At 53.1% G+C, this 22359-nt stretch overlaps 1 protein-coding gene across 2 annotated transcripts in view; it reads right to left on the bottom strand.

Moving 5' to 3' along the window:
• Atp6v0a2 (ATPase H+ transporting V0 subunit a2) overlaps positions 1-22359 on the bottom strand; it is a 32573-nt gene that overhangs the window by 2639 nt on the left and 7575 nt on the right. For both annotated transcript variants that reach the window (XM_023720443.1, XM_004635967.2), the window contains exons 3-19: positions 20198-20295; positions 18296-18433; positions 16867-16955; positions 15589-15715; positions 14720-14802; positions 13702-13795; positions 13170-13382; positions 11679-11829; positions 11433-11569; positions 10975-11162; positions 10788-10878; positions 8441-8559; positions 6830-7040; positions 4983-5102; positions 2858-2977; positions 912-1029; positions 240-411 (exon numbers count right to left, since the gene is read on the bottom strand). In XM_023720443.1, coding sequence (XP_023576211.1) covers positions 240-411; positions 912-1029; positions 2858-2977; positions 4983-5102; positions 6830-7040; positions 8441-8559; positions 10788-10878; positions 10975-11162; positions 11433-11569; positions 11679-11829; positions 13170-13382; positions 13702-13795; positions 14720-14802; positions 15589-15715; positions 16867-16955; positions 18296-18433; positions 20198-20295 — 2269 coding nt within the window. The remainder of the gene's footprint in view (positions 1-239; positions 412-911; positions 1030-2857; positions 2978-4982; positions 5103-6829; positions 7041-8440; positions 8560-10787; positions 10879-10974; positions 11163-11432; positions 11570-11678; positions 11830-13169; positions 13383-13701; positions 13796-14719; positions 14803-15588; positions 15716-16866; positions 16956-18295; positions 18434-20197; positions 20296-22359) is intronic.

The following is a 22359-nucleotide window of genomic DNA, read 5'->3' on the forward strand; positions in this document are numbered from 1 at the left end:
CCTCCTGCTGCTGCTTGGGTCGGAGCTAGCAGACCAAGGCCCCAACCCTCTGACTCGTGAGCCAGAGAAAGCCTCTTTCCCTCTAAGCTGTGGGTGTCAGGGACTTTGTCCTGGCAATAAGAAAATGACTAAGACATAGGACACAAAGAACTAGTGTGCGTCAAGCAGTGCTGGGGGCACTGTGTATGTCTGGAAAAAGTTCTATTTTCTCCAGGTCCGAGGCTGTCCCACACACTCACCAGTGCAGGCGGATGGCGTGCAGAAAAGCAGAAAGCCCTTCCATGACCAACAGGATGAAGATGGTGAGAACTGCAAAGACAGCGACGACCAGGAAGAGCAGCAGGACCCCGAAGGTGGTGTCCACGCGGAGCCCCACGTGCATCACCATGGCCCACAGCACATCAGACAGCTCTGAAAGGGAACGGCCAGAGGGGTCACTTTCTCTTGAAACAGGAACGCCCTCTTCCTGTCAGCCACAGACAAGAAAGAAAATAAAAACTCAATAAATCTATTCTTAAATGTTAGGAGCATGGAGTGTTAAAGTGTTTTCTTTCTCTATCTTTTAAAAAAAGAAAAGACCGGCATCCCTTTCTATTCTTGGGTGGCGATGGCCCGCAGGACTGCCCAGGCCTGCCAACTGTGGCGGGCTCACCCAGCCCTGAGCATGAGCTGCACTGTCAGCGTGGGGTGCCGGGTCACCAAGGGCTGGAAGCCGAGGGACTGGCCTGAGCCTGTGTGCAGCGAGTTATTTCTGTGCTGCGCAGATTGAAGAGCTCCCACGGAACCTGCACTTCCCACGCTGCATCCAGCCAGTGCGCTCTGGCAGCTGGAGCGGAGCCTCGCAGCCAGGGTGGGTCACTCAGTTCGAGCTTGCACGCTCGGAGCCGCATGGCTCCCAGCAGGCGACTTACGCGCATGGGCCAGGCTGAGCGCCCAGAGCCGCAGGTAGGACGCGGTGTTGGAGATGCAGCCCAGGCAGTACTCGATGGAGTGGATGGCCTGCGTCATCAGGATCTCTCCAAAATTGAACTAGAAGAGAAATCAGACCCGCGTTAGACACGTAGCATCTGCGCTGCTCCCACCTGGAAGCCTATCCCCTGGGGTCCTCAGGAAAGGATGGCCTCTGGGATATGGGGGCAAGGACAGTGAGGCTGACCAGCTCCACAGCCACAGTTTCCGTGACATGAACTGAGGGCACCCGACTAGAGGACATGACAGCCACAACAGCTACCCCGAGGGAGCTCGATGAGACCCCACGCCAGGCTGAGAAGGTGCCAACGCATCTGAGATGACAGTGGCTTCACTGCTTCATGGGGCAGAGCTAGGGAAACAGAGGCCAGGAAGGAAAGTGGAAGGGTCCCTTAAGCTTTGACCACAATGTGCCCCAGTGTCGCCACGTTGCTGGGACCAGGGGCACTGGACTCTGCAGCAGCTTCACTTGTGGGTGAGCTCGTGGCTGAGTGTGCTGCTAGGAATTGGGGCATGCTGCAATGGCCCCTGGGGTGTGACCTGCAGCGTGGCTTCCAGCCCCAGCTCCTCCCACTGCTTCCTGGCTGCGAGGCGAGCAGCTGGGCCTCCACCATGGGCTGAACACCCCCAAACTGAGCCAAGTAACTCTACTCTTGGGAGTCGTGGGCACGTGCCCTGGATTCCTGTGATGGCAAAATGACCAAAACAGGGTGCCTGAGACAGCAAAAGCCTGGGTGAGATGCCTCTAAGCTTTATGCCAGCTCCGCTTTTCACTGTTCCATCATCCTGAGATTAATTCTTAACCATCCCAAATCAAAACACTAAATTCCATAATAGAAACATGATGAGAAATTTTGTTTTGTCTTTATTAAGCAGCTGAATAGTTTCTAAGAAAGGAAGGAAGGTCGGGGCGTGCACACGCTGTCTCCCATCTGCCCAGGACTACGCTGGCCGACCTGGGCACACTATTTCTTTTCCTGACCACCCAGAGTTCTGAGGGCGGACCTGTCTTGCCCCAAAACACCCATGCCAAACTCCTACTTCTAAAGTGACTGTAGGTGGACACAGGTCCTTTAAAAATGGGGGCTCAGGGCTCAGACCCCGATCCCACAGCACTGGTGACCTTAGGGAGACGCACCCACCCCAGGACTGCACATGCTGAGAGGCCTCCGCGGAAGCCAACCCCCCCGGGCCCTGAGCTGGCCTCCAGAACTCAGAACCACCCCCGGACCGCGTGAGCATCAGCGTGCGGTGCCCCATCATAGCAGCCTCACCACCTAAGATGCCGGCCACTGCCGGGCTGAGCAAGCAACGCACCTGGCCCAGCAGGCCTCTCCTCTGGGTCCCTTAAAAGTGGGGTGCAGGGAGACGCTTTCTCCTCTGGCTGAAGACCAAAAAAAGGAAGCCCAGGGCTGCCTGAGACCCCACATCATGGGGCTAATCAGCTGGGGAACAGAAAGCAAACCCAAGCGCAGCCTCTTGGGACTGGAGATTCGGTCCACTCAGTGGCAAGCCATGCCTGAAACCAGCCTTGCTCTGTCCCAGGTGAGCTGGGACTCCCTTGGAAGCCAGTGTGGCCTGGGGGCTCATTCCTGCACCTAGCTGCTGCAGGGATCTTCTGAAAGCAAAGCCCTTCACGCCAAAGTCACTTCCACCATGACTTGCCGTGATGACACCCTAAATCCCAGTGAAAAGGGGAACGGCAGAACAGCGCACTGCCAGACCTGTGTGTCGCACCAGCTGTGTGACCCAGAGAGAGCGGGAAGGTCCACACAAGCCCCGCTGCTCTCTGCGATTAGCAGCAGCTGCTGTCACCCGCACGACGATCTCATCTCTACAAAAGCCTTGCCACTTACTCAAGCTCATCAAGAGCAAATGAAAGGATTACCTCTTCACACGTCACTTCCCGGCATCCGGCCTCGGCCTGGCTATTGCCCTCCTCTATGTCCTGGTTTCCCAGCAAAGACACTTCTTCCTCACTGTCTCTCCTCACAAGTGTGTAGCCACTCTAAGGAGAGAGAGCACAGGCTCAGGGCCCTTCACAGGTGACAAAACACGTGGGCTACGTAATGATTCGGCTCCTTGAGAAGAAAAGGTCTTTAAAGATGAAAGCACTTCCTGCCCTTGAGTCAACTCCTGTGGGGAGGGGAGGGGAGGGGAGAGGACAGAGACACCTGTGGGCAAGGGGTGGAGGAACGGAAGCCGGGCACGGTGCCAGCGGAAGGGGAGGACAGTGCAGCCCCGCAGAGAGTGGCCGCACCTGGAAACGACACGTGGCAGGCCGTGCGACCCAGCACCTGCACTCGCAGTGCAGCTCCCTAAACAGTGAAAGCAGATGCTCCGAAAGCTATTCATGCAGCCAACTCACAGCAGCATCACTCTCCAGGGCCAAAAGCCAGGGAGCATGGGGCTCGGGGAGCCGCTGGACCACAGGAGCACGACACCGCATCACGGTGCATGACACCGGACAATGGCCGTGACACCGGGTTAATCCACTAACTGGCTTAGCACAGTTCTGAGTGTGACTGAATGACTTGCTGGGCAGGGAAGGCCCACGCTGGGTGTGAGCAGCACCAAGCAGGAGGCCTGAGCCTGGATGGGGCAAAGGGCAAAGGGAGGCTCCGTGCGCGGCTGCCCTCTGCCTGTCCTGCCATGACTTCCTCCCGCAGCTGCCCCCGCCCTAGAGCCAGCCGACTCTGGACTGAAACCTCTGCAGACTGTGAGCTACTAGCCCTTCCCTCCCTTCACCTGTGGGTGCTGGGGACTTTGTCTCAGTGATGAGAAACTAAGCAGTATACGCACTTAGTGGAATACCGAATGCTCTTTAAATGGAAACTTAAACATATGCTAGAACGTGCGAGTCTGGCTCGTTTACACTAAGTAAGTGTGTACAGTTCGGGCAGGTGCAGCGCCACACTCAATAACGGCAGTCACTGAGCCTGAGACAGGAGGATTCCAAGTCTGAGGCCAGCCTGCACAACTCAGCAAGACCCTGTCTCAAAGTAAAGTAAATAAAAAAGGTTGGGGTGCAGTTGTAGAGGGCTCCTGGGCTCAGTCTCAAGTACTAAAAACAAAGGTGGGCATGAAGGTGCACATCTGTAATCTCAGCACTTGGGAGGCTGAGGCAGAAGATAACTGTGAGTTTGAGGTCAGCCTTACTACACAGCAAGTTCAAGGCCAGCCTGAACTATATAGTGAGATCCTGTCTTTGGTTTTTTTTTTCTGGGACCAGGGATTAAACTCAGGCCCTTGCGCTTGCCAGGGAAGCGCCTATTCCACTGAGACATTTCTCCGGCCCCTGATCCCGTCTTAAAAAGTAAAAAAAAAAGAAGAATCTGAAAGGAAATTCAACAAAGGAGACCTGCTTATAAATAGAAGGTAGAGTTTAGAGACTTTGTCTAGATTTTCCACATTTTCTATTTTTCATCATATTATTTAAAAAACAAGAAACAACAACAACAAAAAAAGAAAAGAAAAAAGAAACATTATACCAAGGAAATTAAGAAGTGACAATCTGGGGAAAGCTGTGCTGAAAGCCACAGTCCTCACAGCCTCTGCCCTGGAGTGGGATGGGGCACACGCCTGGGACCCAAAGGCCCCTTCCCCAAGCCATCCCAGAGCGGAGACATCAGTGGCCCCACCAAGGCAGCTTTGGCTCTGCACCAGCACCCTGGGGCCAGTGCTTTCCATACCAGCCCTTGCTTAACTAAAATCAGGCCTGTAGCTGGACACTGGTATATGCCTGTGATTCCAGCATTGGGAGGCTGAGGCAGGAGGATCACCCTATCCTCAAGGCCAGCTTGGGCCAAGTAGTAAGTTCAAGGCCAGGCTGGACTACATAGGGAGGCCCTGTCTCAAAAAACCAAAACCATGGGGCCGGGGAGATGGCTCAGTAGAATAAGCGCTTCACTGGCAAGTGCAAGGGCCTGAGTTCAATCCCCAGTTCTGGAAAAAAACAAAAACAAAACCTAAAAGCAGATCTGCCTCACAACACGCAGCCAGGCCACACTTACCCGGCTCACGCCGAAGCACCCACGCCCATGATGCAGCCACAGCAGGAAGAGCGGCTTTCCCAAGAAGAGGACGGGCACAGACAATGTGGTGATGGCCAGTAGCACTCTCTGGACGTATTCCTGTCAGGCACAGGAGACCGGTTAGGACACTTGGGCACATCGGCGGACGCCAGACAGGGCGGGGTGTGCCCGGTCACACTGGCTGGTGGAGAGCAAGGCCCAACACCGGCACAGTCAAGTAACACGAGTGACTCAGTGGCCAGCCACTACTTTGTTTAGGCCAGTAAGAGAACTCAGGAAATCTCTAAGCTCCACGTGGAGTTGAATTCCTGCTAATGATTCTGTGAAAGTCCTGCAAGTGGGAAATAGAGACCTACAACCGGACAGCACGTGTGAGCCCACCAGCCCGGGGAGCTCAGGGACTAGGTGGGATGCTGTCTCAGGGGCTGGGCTAGAGCTCAGTGCAGGCCTCGGTTCAATCCCCAGTCACAAAACACACAAGCAGCGGCCAAGGGCACAGGCCGGGGCACAGCACTACTGAGAATGTGCGCACGCACACGCACCCATGCACAAGCACACAGAGGGCTGTGCAGTATGTGCAGCTTCAGGGTCAAAATGAACAGTGTGCTGTCCAGTGCTTGTCACCATAGGGTCACTGCTTGTTAGAAATAGGCTCCCAGGGTCACCTGTGCTGCCCTGGTACCACCAACATGCCCTGAAAGGCCAGGAGAGGCAGAAGCCACAGGCAGAACTTCAGTAGCCCTGGGCTGCTTCATCAGGAGGACCTGGGTTCAAATCCTGGCCCTGCCAGCTCCTGTGTCACTGGTTTCCCTGGGCTGCAGGCCATCAGCAGCAGGGCAGAGGCCACCACCTACCTCATGGGGCTGTTGTAAGAAGCAAGAAGGAACTATCAGAACATGCACCTGTGCGCTTGCAGGGACGCAGCAGTGTGTGACAAAGGCCGCCCTGCACTGATCTTTAGAACCACAGTACCTACGCCCCACTGTACCCATCTGCACCTGCAGCCTCCTGAATTTTGAATGAAAAAAATGACGATTTTGCAAAATCATCAACAAGAGAAATAAAAACAGAAACTCAAAAAGTTCAAAAAGATTTGTGAAAACTGGGTGTGGTGATGTAACCCCAGCCTCTCGGAGGTTGAAACAGGAGGATCACAAGTTCAAGCCAGCCTGGGCAAATTAGTGAAACCCTATCTCAAAATCAAACGAAAAGGTCTGGGGTGTAGCAGCCTACTGGTTCAATCTGCAGTACCAAGAGGAAAAGAAAGAAGGAACGAAGCAAAGAATTATGAATCTGGGCTGGGGATATAGCTCAGTGGCTTAAGCGCCTGCTTGGCAAGTACAAGGTCCTGAGTTCAATCCCTAGTACTGCAAAAAAAAAAAAAAAAGAGAGAGAGAAAAAAAAGAATTATAAATTTGCCGTAAACAAAACCTAAAGTCTGCCAGCTGAGCTGCGAGCAAGGCGGGCAGCGCGGGGCCACAAGGACCCATGTGCTCATTCACAGGCCCGCAAGACTGAGAGCAGACAGGCTGGGAAAAGCCCAGGAGCGAGCCACACGGCACCACACGAGTCATGGTGTGGCCAGGAACATGCCCGAGCCTGCAAGACCCCTCAGCTTGCTACACTGAGCAGGGTCCTCTTTTCCCTTTGCAAATGAGGAAACAGGCACAAAAAGTGCAAAGTCACAGCTCAAGGAAGCAGCAAAGCTGGCTGCGTCCAGCAGGGCAGTGAACCCTGAGCGCCACCCCAACGTCACGGCCACGTGGTTCCCAGAGGCTGTGCAGAGCACCCTGGCCCAGCCTGTCGACTGAAGCAGGGCAGCTTACCTGGCCGGGATACAGGCCGCTGGCCTGGCTGGTAGGGAAGAGGAACATGTTGATGAAGTCGATGAGGATGCTGGGCGCCTCCCTGGAGGTGGTGGCTGAGTACGCCAGCCACTTATAGACAATCATAAAGAGGAGGTACCCGAAGATGCACAGCAGGAAAAGAAGCTCGGGTACAGACACCAGGTAGATGTTGAACTTCTTCCGGAAGTGCCTGGGGTGAGGACACACGTGGCCTTGGTGAGCACACGGTCCCCTAAAGCCTGGAGCCTAAACCACACAGGCTACCTCGGGGTCCCAGCGCGTGTCTGTGAAGCTCAGGGCCTGTGCTCCAGTTCAGCCCACAGGGGATAGAGACAAGGGCAGCAGAAATGACTGAGGTTTGTGCGGCCAAAGCCTCCTCAATGCTGCTCCTTGGGTGCTTTTTGTTTGAGACTGGGTCTGTGCAGTCCAGGTTGGCCTCAAACTCACTATGGAGCCCAACTGGCCTTGAACTCACAGGGATCCTCCTGCCTCAGCCTCCCTGGTACTGAGATTATAGGTGTGCACTACCACACCTGGCCAACTCCTTGGAGACTTCACTGGGTACCACAAGATATTGGTGACACTGGGTTCAAGAAGTTCTATCTTAAGTTGCATAAATGTTTTTCAGGATTCCAGTATGTTAAAATTTAAAGCTACATTAATCATAAAGAGTATGGTTCAAAGAATGGACTGCTGGGTTGGGGAGATAGCTCAGTGGCATAAGCACTGCCTGGCAAGTGCAAGGTCGAGTCTGATCCTCAATACTGTAAAAAAAAAAAAAAAAAAAAAAAAAAAAAAAGACTGTTCTGGTTAGAAAAAAGGGTATAAGCTCTAAATTCTAATATGCTAGCACTCATCAACAAAATAAAAACAAAAGCTCTCTATTTTTTCTTGTTGTTTCTTCCTTTTTCTGAGACAGGGTCTTGCTGTGCAGTTCAGGTTCACCTGATCTCACCTTGGAGCTCCCCCAGCCTTGCAAGGATCTCCTGCCTCAGCTTCCCGAGTGCTGGGGTCACAGGTGTGCACCACCATGTCTGGCTCAGCTAATTTATAAAATTAAAAAGCAGTATGATAGTCATGCCAGCCCCGCCCCCAGGGCACGCTGAGACAGCGATTGAGACTGGGGCACCTGTAATCCCAGCTCTTGGGAGGTTGTAAATAGGCGGATCACTACGAGTCTGATCTAGTAGTGAGACCCTTCCCTAAAATACAGAAAGAAAATAAAATAATAATAATAATAATAATAATAAAAGTATATTGGGGCCGGGGAGATGGCTCAGTAGAATAAGCACTTCCCTGTCAAGTGCAAGGGTCTGAGTTCAATCCCCAGTTCCACCAAAAACAAACAAACAAAAATAATAATAATAATAATAAAAGTACAAGAAAATCCACTTCTGGAAATAACCATGGGTTTGCATGATGTGGGCCTGTGCGCTCGTACAGGAGCTCCATGAAGCTGAAAAGAGCTACGCAGTAAATCTGAGGGGAATGAATGAATCCCACACAGGGGCCCGCAGCGCACCTCCATGAGTACACTCTGTGACAGCCCAGCTGTACATAGAACACAGCCCTAAAAAAATGTGTACTTACAAGTGGTTAAATATTCCCAAAATGACACCAAAAGTCATGTGAATGATTCCTAGGATCACAGACATTTTCATTTTAAAAGAATTCAGGAAGGTGAGGCGATTTGTGGCCAAGTTCCAAATCTAAGAACACACAAAAGAAAAAGGAAGTATTTTAACATCAACAAGTGACACTCAAACAGCCCAGCCAGGCCCTGCGTGCAGGCCACGCACCAGGCAGAGGCTTATGTCATCCTATGCCTCCCCTCAGCGAGCCGTGCCCCCAGAAGCCCTGGGGAGAGACCGCCCCGTGTGCATGTGACCATGCAGCCTCGAAACCCTGGAGACCTAGGGGTCCACTCCATCCACTTGGCACCATGCCCTCCTCTGGAAATGTCCTACCCCAGGCTGGACATGAGGGGAGCAGGCCCTTGAGCTACAGTGACGTGCTCCTGAGGGACTGGGATCCTCACAGCAGCCCCCAGCTCCACACACAGGCATGCCGGGAGGCCTGCAGCTCTTCTGGGTTTCTTTGCAGTGTTGAACCCCAAGCATTTGCACTGAGCTGTATCCCCTACCCTTTGTAGTTTTGGACAGGATCTTACTAATTTGTTGAATTCTCTGGGGTGGGCTTTAACTTGAGATTTCCTGTCTCAGTCTCCCAGAATGCTGGGGTCCCAAGTGTATACCACTAGCTTCCTCCTTTTTTTTTTAATTTTTTATTTTTTTTTTAAATTTTATTTATTTATATGTGTGTGTGTGTGTGTGTGTGTGTGTGTGTGTGTGTGTGGCCAGCTCAGCCCACCAGGGGGCGGGGCGGGCTGGCATGTGGTGCTGGGGGATTGAACCGCGGTCCCTGTGCTTTGCTAAGCTTGTTCTAAGTAGGTGCTTTAGACCACTGAGCCATCTCACCAGCCCCTTCCTTTTTCAAATATTAGGATTCTTTCTAAGTAAAAGTAAGATTTTAGGAGAACTACTTATGACTGGGGACTAGAGGAAAGAAGTGGGGAGCCATTAGCCTGGCTGATTTAGAACAGTGAGCCACGTCAGAGTGGCTGGGAGGAGGGGAGAAGGCCAGCCAGGTGGCCCCACACTGCTAGCTGCAGCCTCTGACAGGCACCAACAGTCACCTTTCGAATGCGAAGGCTGAGGCAGAACCATCTCCAGGTGGGAATGGAGAATGCACTAGGTATTTAAGCTGCTCTGCGAATCCAGAGCAGCGCACACAGGACTGGGGGGCCAGACTTCCACAGGGGCGCTGCTCCCTTCAGAACCATGGCCAGTCCTTGTGTTAGTGCTGAACCAAATGCCACTAGACCCCGACCCAGCCTCCCCTGCTGCCTCGTACACCGCACTCGCGCTCTCGCCTCCGTCCTGGCACCAGAGACCCTGCCTTCCTCAGAGATTAGTGGTGCGTCTGGCTGCCAAGTGGCCTCTCTTTAGGACACTGCTGTAAACATCTTTCAAGTTTCTAGAAAAAAGACTGAATTACACAGATGCCGTTTCGAAGTGAGGCTGAATACACCCCTGGCTACACGGAGGGCTCAGGAGAGAATGCCAGGCCACTCTTCATTCCGCATCTCCGTTTGTTCCTTACTATATTTACATGATGACATCCACATTGTTCCAACTCTGACTGCTCTAAGACATGCTCTAACTCCAGCTGGGCACGGTGGGCCATGCCTATAGACCAGCTACTTAAGAGGCCGAGGCAGGAGGATTGAGAGTTGGAGGCCAGTGTGGGCAACTTGTCTTGAAATGAAAAATAAATGATAAAAAGGGCTGATGCTTACTGCTAGAGCATCTGCCTAGTCTAAGTCCTGGGTCAAACTCCCAACACAAAAGCAGCACAAAGCCCGCAGAAGGCTCTGCGGTGGAGCGCTGGCCCAGCACACAAATCCCAGGGTAGCCTGGGGGGCCAGAGTGGCCCCACCTTGCGATCCCACCTTGTCCAAGCAGTTTGTCAGGCCCCTGTGGGTGGGGAATGGGGACCGTGACACCTGGGGCTACTTCATCCTCCTGCATGCACCCTGCAAGCGCCTTTCTAGATCACTCAGAGACTCTGGGAACCTGGAGAGTCACAGTCCCTCAGGACGGGGGTGGGAGATAGAGCACAGGAGCCCCAGCATCCCTGTGGTCAGCCCCGCACACCCCAGACACGGACCTGACTGGGGGACACACACAGGTGGGACATACTGGCAGGGTGTGTGCACGCACACAGAGGTAAGGACCTGGACCGGCTGGGGCCTGGGGTCCACCGCACCTCCCTCTTGTCCCTCCCAACGCTGAACTGGGCCACACAGCCAGGAAAGTGCTGTGACCCACAGTCCCGCCTCAGGAACAGGGAGGAGGGCCCAGGACAGTGCACTCACAGGGTCGATCCCAAATGGGTAAGGGCCTTGGAACACGCCAGGGACGCTCGGGTCCAGCTGCAGCACCCGGCTGTGCCTCACGATGCTGTCACTGGAGCAGGGGGCAGAGGTAGGGTCACCAGGCAGGCAGCAGAAGGGGGGTGCCCGAGCCCCCCCGCACCCGGCCCTGCCCCGCCCAGGCGCTCACTTCCACAGGGCCATCCTCCCGCGCTCCTCCACAGTGTGGCCAGGGCTATACATGGCAGACACGTTCCAGCCAGAGCCGAAGAGGTTCACCGACTTGGAGAAGCAATCGTTGTAGATGAGGCCCGTGTACACGGAGAACAGGCCCATGAGCAGGAGGATGTAACGGCCATTAAAGAACATCCTCATGATCTGGGGAGAGCAGGAGCGTGCCCCCATCAGTGTGCACTCGGCTAGGCCCACCCCCCACCTCTCAGAGATCCCCAGGTTTAGCCCGGCCTCCAGCAAGGCCAGGGCAAGAGAGTCATGGAGAGCTCAAGCTGGGGCTACAGAGCAAGGCACTGTCTCAAAAAGAAAAAGAAGGAAAACTCCCTGGTGTGACAGATCTCCCTGGCACTGAGGTGGCACGTGCATGCCGAGACAGCCCTCTTCAACCACCACCAGCCCTGTGGGATGTGTCACCTCCTGTGACTGAGTCAGCCTGGGATGATCCTCATTTAACACCAACAGGAGGGCAAACAGGAACATCACGAAGCCGTGGCCAAAGTCGCCAAACATCACCGCAAACAGAAACGGGAAGGTGATGATGGTGAAGAGGGCTGTGGAGACAGGGTAGGACACTCCTCACTCGGCAGTCGCTCCCATGCGCCCACATTCCCTGGGCTCCTCGGGAGCCAGGCGGCCCGTGAGGATGCCACATGGCCGCACCTGGGTTCACCTCACGGTAGCTGCCCACACCATAGGCGTCCACGATGCTCTGGAAGCCCTCGGTGAACCTGTTGGTGCGGATGAGCGTGGGCGGTGTCTCCTTCGTGGGGACGATGTTCAGGAAGGAGGGCATCGGAGCGCCGCTCTCCCTCTTCACACAAAAAACAAAACCACTATTGGCTGCGAACAAGGAAAGCAGGTGCCCAACAAATCCTAGACACAGCTTCCTCAGGCTGGGTGTGGCAACAGTGGGTGATGCAGCACCATTCAGAGGACAACAGGAATGCGGAGAACAAGTCCCTGGGTAGGTAGTGGGGGGGCATGGTCTCCCACAGGAACTGGGGGCCAGGGGAGGGGCAGGCTGGGACAGCTGTGATGCGGAGGTAGTCAGGGGCCCACAGTCAACACAAAATTGGAGCTGAGGCCTCTCTCTCTCTCTCTCTCTCTCTCTCTCTCTCTCTCTCTATCAGTGATGGTCAGGAGAGAGAGCTGGAGACGCAAGCAGAGGCGAGGAAGAACCAAAATGCAATGCTGCCTAGACCAGTGTACTCAAGCCTCTCTACTGCTAGACTTAGAAAGGGGTCACAGAAATTGCCAAGAAAACCTGCTGGTCAGCAAGAAATGGGGAAGGGCTAGGATGGTGCACAAAACTGCAATCACCGGGCACCCCAAGGAGGACACCAGGTGGCACTGTCACCCAACGGGCCAGCAGGTCCTGAGAAGCCCTAGCTGGCATGCAGCTGGGCATGTGGGTGACATGACCAGGCCAGGAGTTGTCACAGTCTGGCATCTGCGCACTGGAAACTAACTGTCCTGGGAGCGGGCTACATGCACGCAGCCTCTGCACAGAGCAGGGACCTCTAGGAGAGGAGGGTTGTTGGATGTGGAAAGAGCAGGAGGAAGGACACGCAGCCTTAGCCGTGCTAAAGGCAGGAGAGAGGCCATCTATCCACAGTTGTCTGTCATTACAGAACTCCAAGATAAAACCAAACTACAACAATGCTACCTTTCAGTGGAAGAACTGCAGAAGTCACCTCCTGGCCTCTAAAACAGAATTTAAAATGCACGGTGCCAGCCACGGTGGTGTGCTCCCCAACCACTGCACTCTGGGAGGCTGAGGCAGGAGGATTGCAAATTCAAGCATAGCTTCAATAACTTAACAACTTAGCAAGACCCTATCCCAAAGCAAACAAAAGAAGTTCTAGTACAAAGGCCCTGGGTTCCTCTCTAGTGTCACTTTAAAAAAAAAAAAAAAAACACAAAAAAACCCCACACCCAGGCTGGGGAGATAGCTCAGGAGAATAAGTGCTTGCCTGGCAAGCACAAGGGACTGAGTTCAATCCCCAGTTCTGCCCCTGCCCCCCCAAAAAAACAACAAAAACTAACACACACGGCAGAGAGCAACTGGCTCTCTGAAGGTGCCCAGCACCTTCGCTGCAGCACAAGTAGCTCCTGTTTCTTGGTCCTCCAGCGCACGGCCCCCCATCTCACCGAGCCTTCCTCCAGTGCCCAGCGCAGCTCATGCAGGTCGGCCTCAGGACACCAGACCTCAGCGATGAGGCACTTGTTGGTGACGTCAAAGCTGCACATGTTCAGCGTGTGGTAAATGGCTTTCATCTTCCGCACCTGCACGGCACGGCTGCTCACAGACTCCGCGGCCTTGCACAGCACCTGCCTCAGGTAGTCCTCGGTCTTGTGCAGCACCTTGTAGGAGGGAGGCCCTGTCTGTCACCCCGCCAGCCACCATGGCCCACCGCAGCCCTTCTGAGACTGCCCCTTAGCTGAAATGAGTCTGAACCCCCACTTGCCACCTGCCACCAACAGGGACAAGGCTTCCACGGTGCAGCTGAAATGATGGCTACCACGCTTGCTCCGGAGGCTCACCTGTCCTCTGTGGTCAGGAGTGACAGTTAACACACTGGAGGGACCAAGGACTCTGAAGCCCCACCTCTTCCTCGGGGTGCCTACGTGACTAAAAGCAGCCCACGGGCAGCTCCTTTAGGTATGAAGGCCCAGCACTCACGGTGTAGAGGTCCTGGATCCGCGTGCTGAGCCCCTCCTGAATCTCCTTGCGCTCCTCAGCCGTGCTGGGGTAGGGGTACACGTGGCAGTGGTAACTGGAGGGAGGGTCAGGCATGGTGAGCTAGGAGGGCAGCTCCAACACCAGCAGCACCGACTCTGCAGGCTCATCTCCTCCCGTGCAGACCGAGCTTGCCCCACAGTCACAGGGCTCACAGCCACTCCTGGGAGCCCAGCCAGCTCCTCCCTCTGGGATTCCCAGGAGGGGTTCCTTCCCAGAGGCAGTTTTCCCCAGGCACCCACAGTCCCCTCCACTGTGCTTCTCAGAGGGAGGAGGGACAGCGGGCCAGGCAGTATCAGGGTGAGGCTGAGCCAGTGGCCACACGCCCCCTGGGGCAGGGCAGATCCAACCACAGGCAACCTGAGCCTACCCTCAGGTGACACCAAACCTTGAGTCCAGGGAAAAAGTCGAATCTGGAAATAATATTAACATGTTGCCAATTTTCTTTTTATTTAATTTTGAGACAAGGTCCTACAAATCACTCCATCACCCAGGCTGGGCTCAAACTCGTGGTCCTCTTGCCTCAGCCTCCCAGAGTGCTGGGATGACAGGTGCACCACCACACCCTACTGCTTCTTTTATATATTTTAAGTAATGCCCTGGTAAGAGAGGTCAAATTGAGTAATTAAGAGCTTGGCCTTTGAGGCTGGGTGTGGTGTGCACACCTGGAACCCCGGCACTCAGGAGGCTGAGGCAAGAGGATGGCTGAGTTTGAGGCCAGCCTGGGCTACTTCCTGAGTTTAAGGGCTCCCTCGACTACAGTGAGAATCTGCCTTAAAAAAAAAAGAAAAGAAAGAAGGAGAGAATATAGATAATGGAAAGCAGCAGGAAAAGAAAGAAGGAGAGAATATAGATAATGGAAAGCAGCAGGCCGTGGGGGTCAGGGGCTCTCCGCAGGTGCAGAGGGAGGCTCGGGGCAGCAGAGCTCTACACAGAGATCAGACGAAGCGCGGCTTCTTACCAGTCGCAGATCTTCTTCACCTTCTGGCCAATCTGCTCTCCCCAAAAGGAAATCAGGAACACGTACCACTTTATAATCTCCCCCTGCGGGACAAGGAGTCAGCAGTTCATGTGTGTACCTTTTCTTCTTCTTCTTCCTCTTCCTCTTCCTCTTCTTCTTCTTCTTCTTTGTGTGCTTGTTTTCTGTATTTTGAGCCAGGCCCTCACTATGCAGCCCAGGCTGGCCCTGAATTTCCTCTCTGCCTGCCTCAGCCTCCCGAGTGCTGGGATTACAGACGAGCACCACCACACCCAGCTCATGGCAACTTCAAAGGAACATAATCACTCTGAGTAAGGAGAACCAAATGCATTTACAAATACGTACCAAAGCAGAACTCTGTGAAACCTGAGGACATGGGAGCCGCATATAGCTCGCTTATCGTGCCCCAAGCCCAGTGCCCAGCACTATAGACAAGAACAAAGTAAGTTCTTCACCTCACCAGCACTGGCCGAGGGACATAGCAGCACAGGACAAAACCTCTGCCCTTGAGGGGAGGGGGCTTCAGGTCACACTAACAGGGAGGGGTACAGTAAAGGCAGGGCAACTTAGTGACTTAAAGACCCTGTTTCAAAATAAAATTTAAAAAGACTGGAGATGTACCCCAGTACCAAGGCCCTGGGTTCAATCCCCAGGACCAAAAACTGAATCAGTAAAAGAAGATGTGGAGCTTGGTTCATATGCTAAGGCTAGCATGCTGCATCCGGGGACTTGGGACTGACGCCTAAAGCCCGGAAGCCACGTGGAGGCTATGAGACGCCAGCTCTGCGGTGCCTCTGACCCTGCTGAGCTGCAAGTCTGTTGTGGCTCAAGGGCGTGGGAGAGGCACTCACAGTTTCAGGGTCCTCCAGGGACTCGTCCAGCTCTGCGTAGGTCACGATGGTGTACCCTTTGCACACTCGCCACAGCATCTTCTCAAACGCGTCCGCCTTGCCTTGCTGAATGAGGCCAGACACAAACCTGAGAGGCATGAGGACAGCTGCTGTCAGCGGAAACTGCAACTGAGCTGGCCTGCACAGCCTAGCAAGAACTTGTCTCGAAGAACACAACACAAGATGGAGCTGACGATGTGACTCAGTGAGAGAACCTGGGTTCAAGCCCCAGGCCTGAAAAATAAAATAAGAGGGGCAGCTGCAACTGAGCCAAGACTGTTGGGCCTCAAGTTCAATGTCAAGTTGAGGACCACAACAAGTGCTGGGCCAGACAAGAGACGGGACGGAAGTGAATCTCCTGAAAGCTGGGACCTGGACATCAGCACATGCGTGTGCTGGACAGAGTCCAGGCTGCAATGGAGCCTACAAGTGAAAGCATTTCCGTTTTCATTTGAGATGGAGGGAAAAGCCTTTCCTGAGAACTTAACAACCACAGAGCAGAACCAATCGGGTCTGTGGCTTACACTCACATTACTTCCTGTATCAACCCCAAACCAAGCCCTAAGGAACCCACGCTGAGGAAGTAACATGAGCCTGGACACGCGTGCACCCAGCTGTCTGGCAGTGCAAACACACCTCTCTGCAGGGTGAACCCCCCAAGTGAGCTTCTCTGGATGCCTCCAGACAAGAGGTCACTGAGGAACATGAGTTGGTTTAAAAAAAAAAAAATCACAAATCACACAAGGGAACGAGTTAGCTCCTGTCCAAGACAGCTGAAAGAGTAAACAGAAAGAGCCCCATAAAGCACAATTTAGTAAATAGGATCTCAAGTCCACATCTTGTACAGCAATTAACCACTAAGAAGAATATATGCAGTGTGTTATTTGTTGAATCTGTACTTCCGATTTGATTTGAAACTGTCTCATTGTTATGTTTATCAATAAAATTCTGAAAAAAAAATTATAAAATTACATACTTATTTAAAAATATCTTTAAAAAAAAAAAGAAAGAAAAAAAAAGCACAATTTAGGAAGGCTGCCCCGTTCAGCTTCACCCCTGTGCATCTATGAGCTGGTGCCACCTGGCCTGGCTATACCAGGCACGTGGAGAGATGCTGGGGTACCCACTCAGCTGAGGTCCCTGGCAGGCACAGGGGCCAGCACCTGCTCCAACAAGCTTCACCTGTGCTCCCGAGCACCCTGCAGTGCAAGGACAGCCGTGACCCCACCTGCCACCTACCCCAACTTTGCTCCCAGCCTCTGCATACAGCTGTAGTCCAGCAAACACTCATTCTCCAAGGAAGGGAATTCTTCATAAGTGGGTTCAAACTGGAAAGAGACAGAAAACCACGCATGCGTCATTCCAAGTGACACTGTCTCACGTACTCTTTCCACATGAGTTCACACAAGCCGTGTCAGGAACCACTCAGATCCAGGTGCGAAGTACCAGGACAAGCGAGGTGTGCAACTCAGCTCTCATATACAAAACAACAACTTTTCACCCTTTATTGTCAGCCGCTTGGACATCTGCAAATTTGGTCATTGCTTAATACCAAAGCCAACAACCTGACCAGGGCTCTGGGTGAGATCAAGTGACAGCAGACACCTTCTTCCTGTACTGGACAGGCTCGGCCCCAAAACCCCCAACTTGGAAACTGCCCTCCCCTGACATGAGGAGTTCTTTTTTTTTTTTTTTTTTTCCAGAACCAGGGATTGAACTCAGGCCCTTGTGCTTGCCAAGAAAGTCCTTATTTCACTGAGCCATCTCCCCAGCCCCAGAATTCTTAATCTGTAAAGTCTACACAAATATTCCCCAATCCAAGAGACTCCAAAACCTGAAGCACCTCTGCTCCCACACATTTTCCAGAAAAATCTGTGGCCTGCAGACCACCACACAGCCTTTTCTTTTTATTTTATTTTTTACTTATTTTTTATGTGTTTAGGACAGGGTCTAAAGGGTGTACAGGGTCTTGCTACGAAGATCAGACGCCTAGTGATCCTCCTGCTTTCAGCCTCCCAAGTGCTGGGATTACAGGCGCGCACCACCATGCCCCATCTCAATCCCCATCTCAGCGTGCCCTGGGGTGGGGCCTACACGGCACACCAGGGATGGAACTCTGGCTGCTACATTCTGCCTAAGCAGGCGCTTTAGTCTGCTAACTTGAAAAGGATTTTTTTTTTTGACTGTCTCAGGCTGCCCTAAGAGCAGCTCCGGTGTGGCATGAACCCTGGTCCCTGGCACCTGAGTTTGCCCAAGCAGGCACTTTAAACAACTGAGCTAACCCGTAAGCCCACCCCCCAACAGCCTTTTTTTAAATCCCCATAAATCAGAGATTTTTTTTTCTTAACCTTAGTAATTCAGGAAAACTTCACTTCAGGGTTCAACTTCCCCTATTCCATCTCCTCTCATGATCCTAACAAGACTTTTTCAACTGCAAGCTAGAGCATCTTAGAAATCACAAGTATTGTTACGGTTCAACCCAGCCAACACAGGCGTCACCTAGAACTCTCTCCATGTGCCATAACCCCGTGGAAAAGCACAGCATGCGTGCAGCGTCTCCCTTTGAGGAAGCATCCATCTCTTCTCATGAGTTGGTAAGGAGGCGCAAATTCACAGCCGATGTTTAGAAAGCTGTGGTGGGCCCCCCACCCCCAGAGTCGCCACAGACCTCGACGTTCCGCTTCACGAAGCTTCTCGTCACCCTCAGCATGTGGGTATACTCGATCAACTCCAGCAGGTTCTTCCTCAGTTTCTCCTTGTTCTTGGTGACTTCACGAAGCTCCACCTCCAGCTTCTGCAGCTGCTCCTACAGTTAAGACAGCAGTTACTGAACCGCACAGAGTAGGCCGACACGGCTAGCGAATGCCCAGCACCTGCACTCTGGGAGGCTGAGGCAGGACAACCAGAAAGTCAAGTCCAGCTTGCGAGACTTGGTGAGAACCTGTCTCAAATTTAAAAAGAAATAAAACATGGAGAGGAGCAGGTTGAGGAGAAAGCTCAGTGCAAGGGCCTTGTGCTCAAGCCTAGTATTACAAATCAAAACGAAAACAAGAATGTTGCTTTTTTTTTTTTTTGGCAGAACCAGGGATTGAACTCAGGCCCTTGCGCTTGCCAGGCAAGCGCTTATTCTACTAAGTTATCTCCCTGGCCCCAAAAACAAGAAAGTAAATTACAGGGATTATAGTGTGTCACTGTGCCCCACAGCTAGCAACCCTTTTATGGGTTACCCAAGCCAGTGGCATTTTTTTAAAAAGCAGTGTTTAAGCCTGTGAAAACACAACGCGGTCTGAAGGCCCCCGTACCGATACCCACACCCCACACGGAGCTGTGGTCGCTGAGGGCTGGGCCCCTCTCTTCTCACTGCTTCTCCTTTCCTGCACGTGCCTGCCTCCCCCGGCTGCCAGGGACAGCGAACCTTTCAGAGCCTCCAGGGCTACATCAGGAGGTTCACCACCACTGCCCTATGCTAAATCCTTTGATCTGCATCACAGAAAAAATTTACATCATCTTTTCCAAAGATACATTTTTCCTAGTCTCCAGCTGAAGAGTTTCTGGGCATGCGCAGTTGACACAAGTATGTGAATATAAAAACTCTTAACAAATCTTACCAGACCTTCAGCATTAAAATAAGACACAGAGCACGCAGAAAGCACATCACTGAATGGCTGAGCTGTACTCAAACAAGCCACTTAACACACTTCTCTCATCCCTGACGCCCTACTGTATACAACAAGAAACAGCAGTCGCTGTGTGCAGCACTCTCGTAAGCAACCCATGGACGGGCCAGACCCGCAGGCCACATGGGAAGTGACCTCCTCCCACACAGGCAAACAGAGCAGCTGGCAGGAAGTGCCCCAGCTGCACCACACTCACTGTTCACGATGAGCAGTAAGTGCTAGGCAGGGCAGTGAACACCTGTGATCCGGGCAGCCAGGAGGCTGAGGCAGGAGGACCACCATGAGTTCAAGGCCAGCCTAAACTATGTAGAGACCCTGTCTCAAAATACCAAAACATTAAAAACTAAAGAGCAATGGACACTTGGGCATTTCCCAGAGAAATCAGCTACAAAGTCAGGCAGGATCCTCACTAGCTGGTTCTCAGGGAGACACTAGTGCATGCCTCAGCCGGGGCCTGGGGAAGGTGTTCCATTTGCCGCCCTCACAGGCCTCCTGAAAGTCACAGGGCAGCATCAGGTGACTCTTGTGAGGATGTGAGTGCCCCACCGGGGGCCTCAGTCACTAGTACTAGGAGAGGCTCGGAGACAGAAGGACCCCAGGATGCATGCTGTCGATGTCATGCGACAGATTTGTGTCCTACTTCTCATGGGCTTCTGGACACTGCCACCTGGAAGGGAGCCCACAGCTTACACCTGAAGAAAATGGGCCAGCCTGATGGGACAGGCCTGAGAGGCCAGGAGGCTGGGACAAGAAGATCACAAGTTCCAGCACAGTCTAGCAAGAAAGAAAAATTTTTAAGAGCTAGAGATACAGCTCAGCTCAGAGACCCTGGGTTCAACCCCAAGTACCACCCAAAACAACAGCAAAGCCCCAGATCCCTTAGGTCAGGTTACCTGCATTTCCAGAACCTGCTTCAGGGGCGGTGCGGGAGGACTGACTTCTCCCTGCGGCAGGGGAATATCCGCTTTAGTGATCTCCTGCACCAGGTACACTGGGAAAGCAAAAGGGAAACAGACTAAGTACCAAAGCTACCGCAGCTGTGGTGGCACTGGCCGGGCATCCCAGCACCGTGGAGGCCGAGGCAGGAGGAGCTCTGCATCTCCGAGGACAGCCTGGGCATCACAGTGCGCTCAAGACCACCCTGAACTACACAGTCAGACCCGGCCTCACAAAACTAAACAAAACACAAAAGAAAACCCTACCAGAGTACATTTCAATCATAACATTCTAGGTCCCCATGTTTGAATACACAAAACTCTTGCTTGTCCCAACTGACTATGGGTCACTCTTTACAACTTTGCCCTAAAGAGCACGAAGCTGCCTAGTGGGAGCCTGGGGAGACTGGGCAGCAGTGGCAAAAGGAATGATAATCTGGGTGGGTGTCTGCACTCATTCCTCCAATTATTTTCAAGGCTAAACTGGCTTCCAGGGACTTTAAAGCCTCTGCCCTGTAGAGTGGAGCACTTGCAGGTGTGGAAATAGTCCAAGGGACGCCCTGTCACTATGTCCCAGAGCCAGCCATATGGCTTCTCTGCAGTACTCAGAGGAGCTGGTGTCCAGTAAGACTCGCCTCCTCCAGCAGCAGAACCACGGCGTGCAGTGTGGGGGTCGCTCACACAGCTGCACTATTTAAACTGGAAACAGGACCCTGGACCTGTCAATCTATGTTTACAATACCATCAAGAGTCTTGTGGCAGCGCGTACCTGTCACCCCAGCACTATGGCAGCCCGAAGCAGAAGGATCGCAAGTTCTGGCCCAGCCTGGACCACTTAGTGATTCAGTGAGTCCCTGTCTCAAAATAGAAACAGTAATAAACTAAGGCTGCCATGTAAGCAGACGCGCGCCAGCTGCACGGTGACGGCAGCCACAATGGGAAGGATGAGGAGACTCCCTCTGGGGTCTCACCAAAATGCTAAGTTGCCTCACCCGGGCTCAACCTTGCGCTCCTCCTGTCTCAGCCGCCCAGAGTGCTGGGATCGCAGACGTGCGCCACCACACCCGGCTCATGTTTTGCTTCTGATGAGAGCGGAATCACACGCTTTGGGCAGAAAGCCCAGAGACGACACTGAGGTCTGGAGAGAACAGTTCTACAGGCCAAGGACGTAGAGGGGCTGCGCTTGGAGCTCGCACCCAGGCTGTGCAGAGATGCCCTCGACCTCTCCAACCCCCAGTCATCGGACATATCCCCAGCAGCAGAACTGAGTGTTCTGGATCCAACAGAGGGCCTGCAGCCCAGCAACTACCAAGTAAATGACAGCTGCACAAGTGAGAGACTGCATAAAGGAAAAACAGTCATGACAACAAAAATAAGTACAAACTTTAAAAAGGGGCAGAGATGTAGCTCAGTGCAAAGGCCCGGGTTCAATCCACAGTATTTCCCCCATTCCCCCAAAAGAGACTTTCTCTTGCACCTAGAAGTCACAATATTTTGGGAATGAAGAAATGAAAGCTGGAGGGAACCAGGCATGGTGGCGCATGCCTATGATCTCAGCATTTGGGAGGCTGAGGCAGGAGGGCTGCCACAGCTTGAGGCCAACCTTGGCTACACAGTGAGTTTAAGGCCAGCCTAAATTACAGAGACCCTGTCTCAAAGAAGGAAAAAAGCTGAAAGGAGAGAGGGATGAAAAAAGCAACTCCCTATCCCCAGCTCAATGGCAAAACACGGCCAGTGTGCTGGGCGCGGCAGTGCCCGCCTGTAATCCTAATGCGTGGGCGGCTGAGGCGGGAGAGTCACCATGAGCTGGAGGCCAGCCTGGGCTAGCCGGTCAGCTAACGGCCAGCTTGGACTGCATAGCAAGTCCTGTCTCAGCTGTACCCCCCCCCCCAAAAAAAAAAGAAGCACTGGGTTTAAGGGGTTTCTAGAAAGCCATGCAAATCGTTTAACACAATCTGCTCCTAAATTGCCATGAGTTCCCTTTCTAAGTCTACAACAGTTCACAATACAGGAAACCTCAGATGAGTTCAGCACCCCAGCTCTGCCCTGCACCCTGCCAGCACCTCCCACCTACTGCAGGGCAGGAACATGGCACCACCTGGCCACACCATCCACACAGA

This window comes from Octodon degus, unplaced genomic scaffold (assembly GCF_000260255.1).
Source record: "Octodon degus isolate 3935 unplaced genomic scaffold, OctDeg1.0 scaffold00076, whole genome shotgun sequence".
Taxonomy (NCBI): Eukaryota; Metazoa; Chordata; class Mammalia; order Rodentia; family Octodontidae; genus Octodon; species Octodon degus.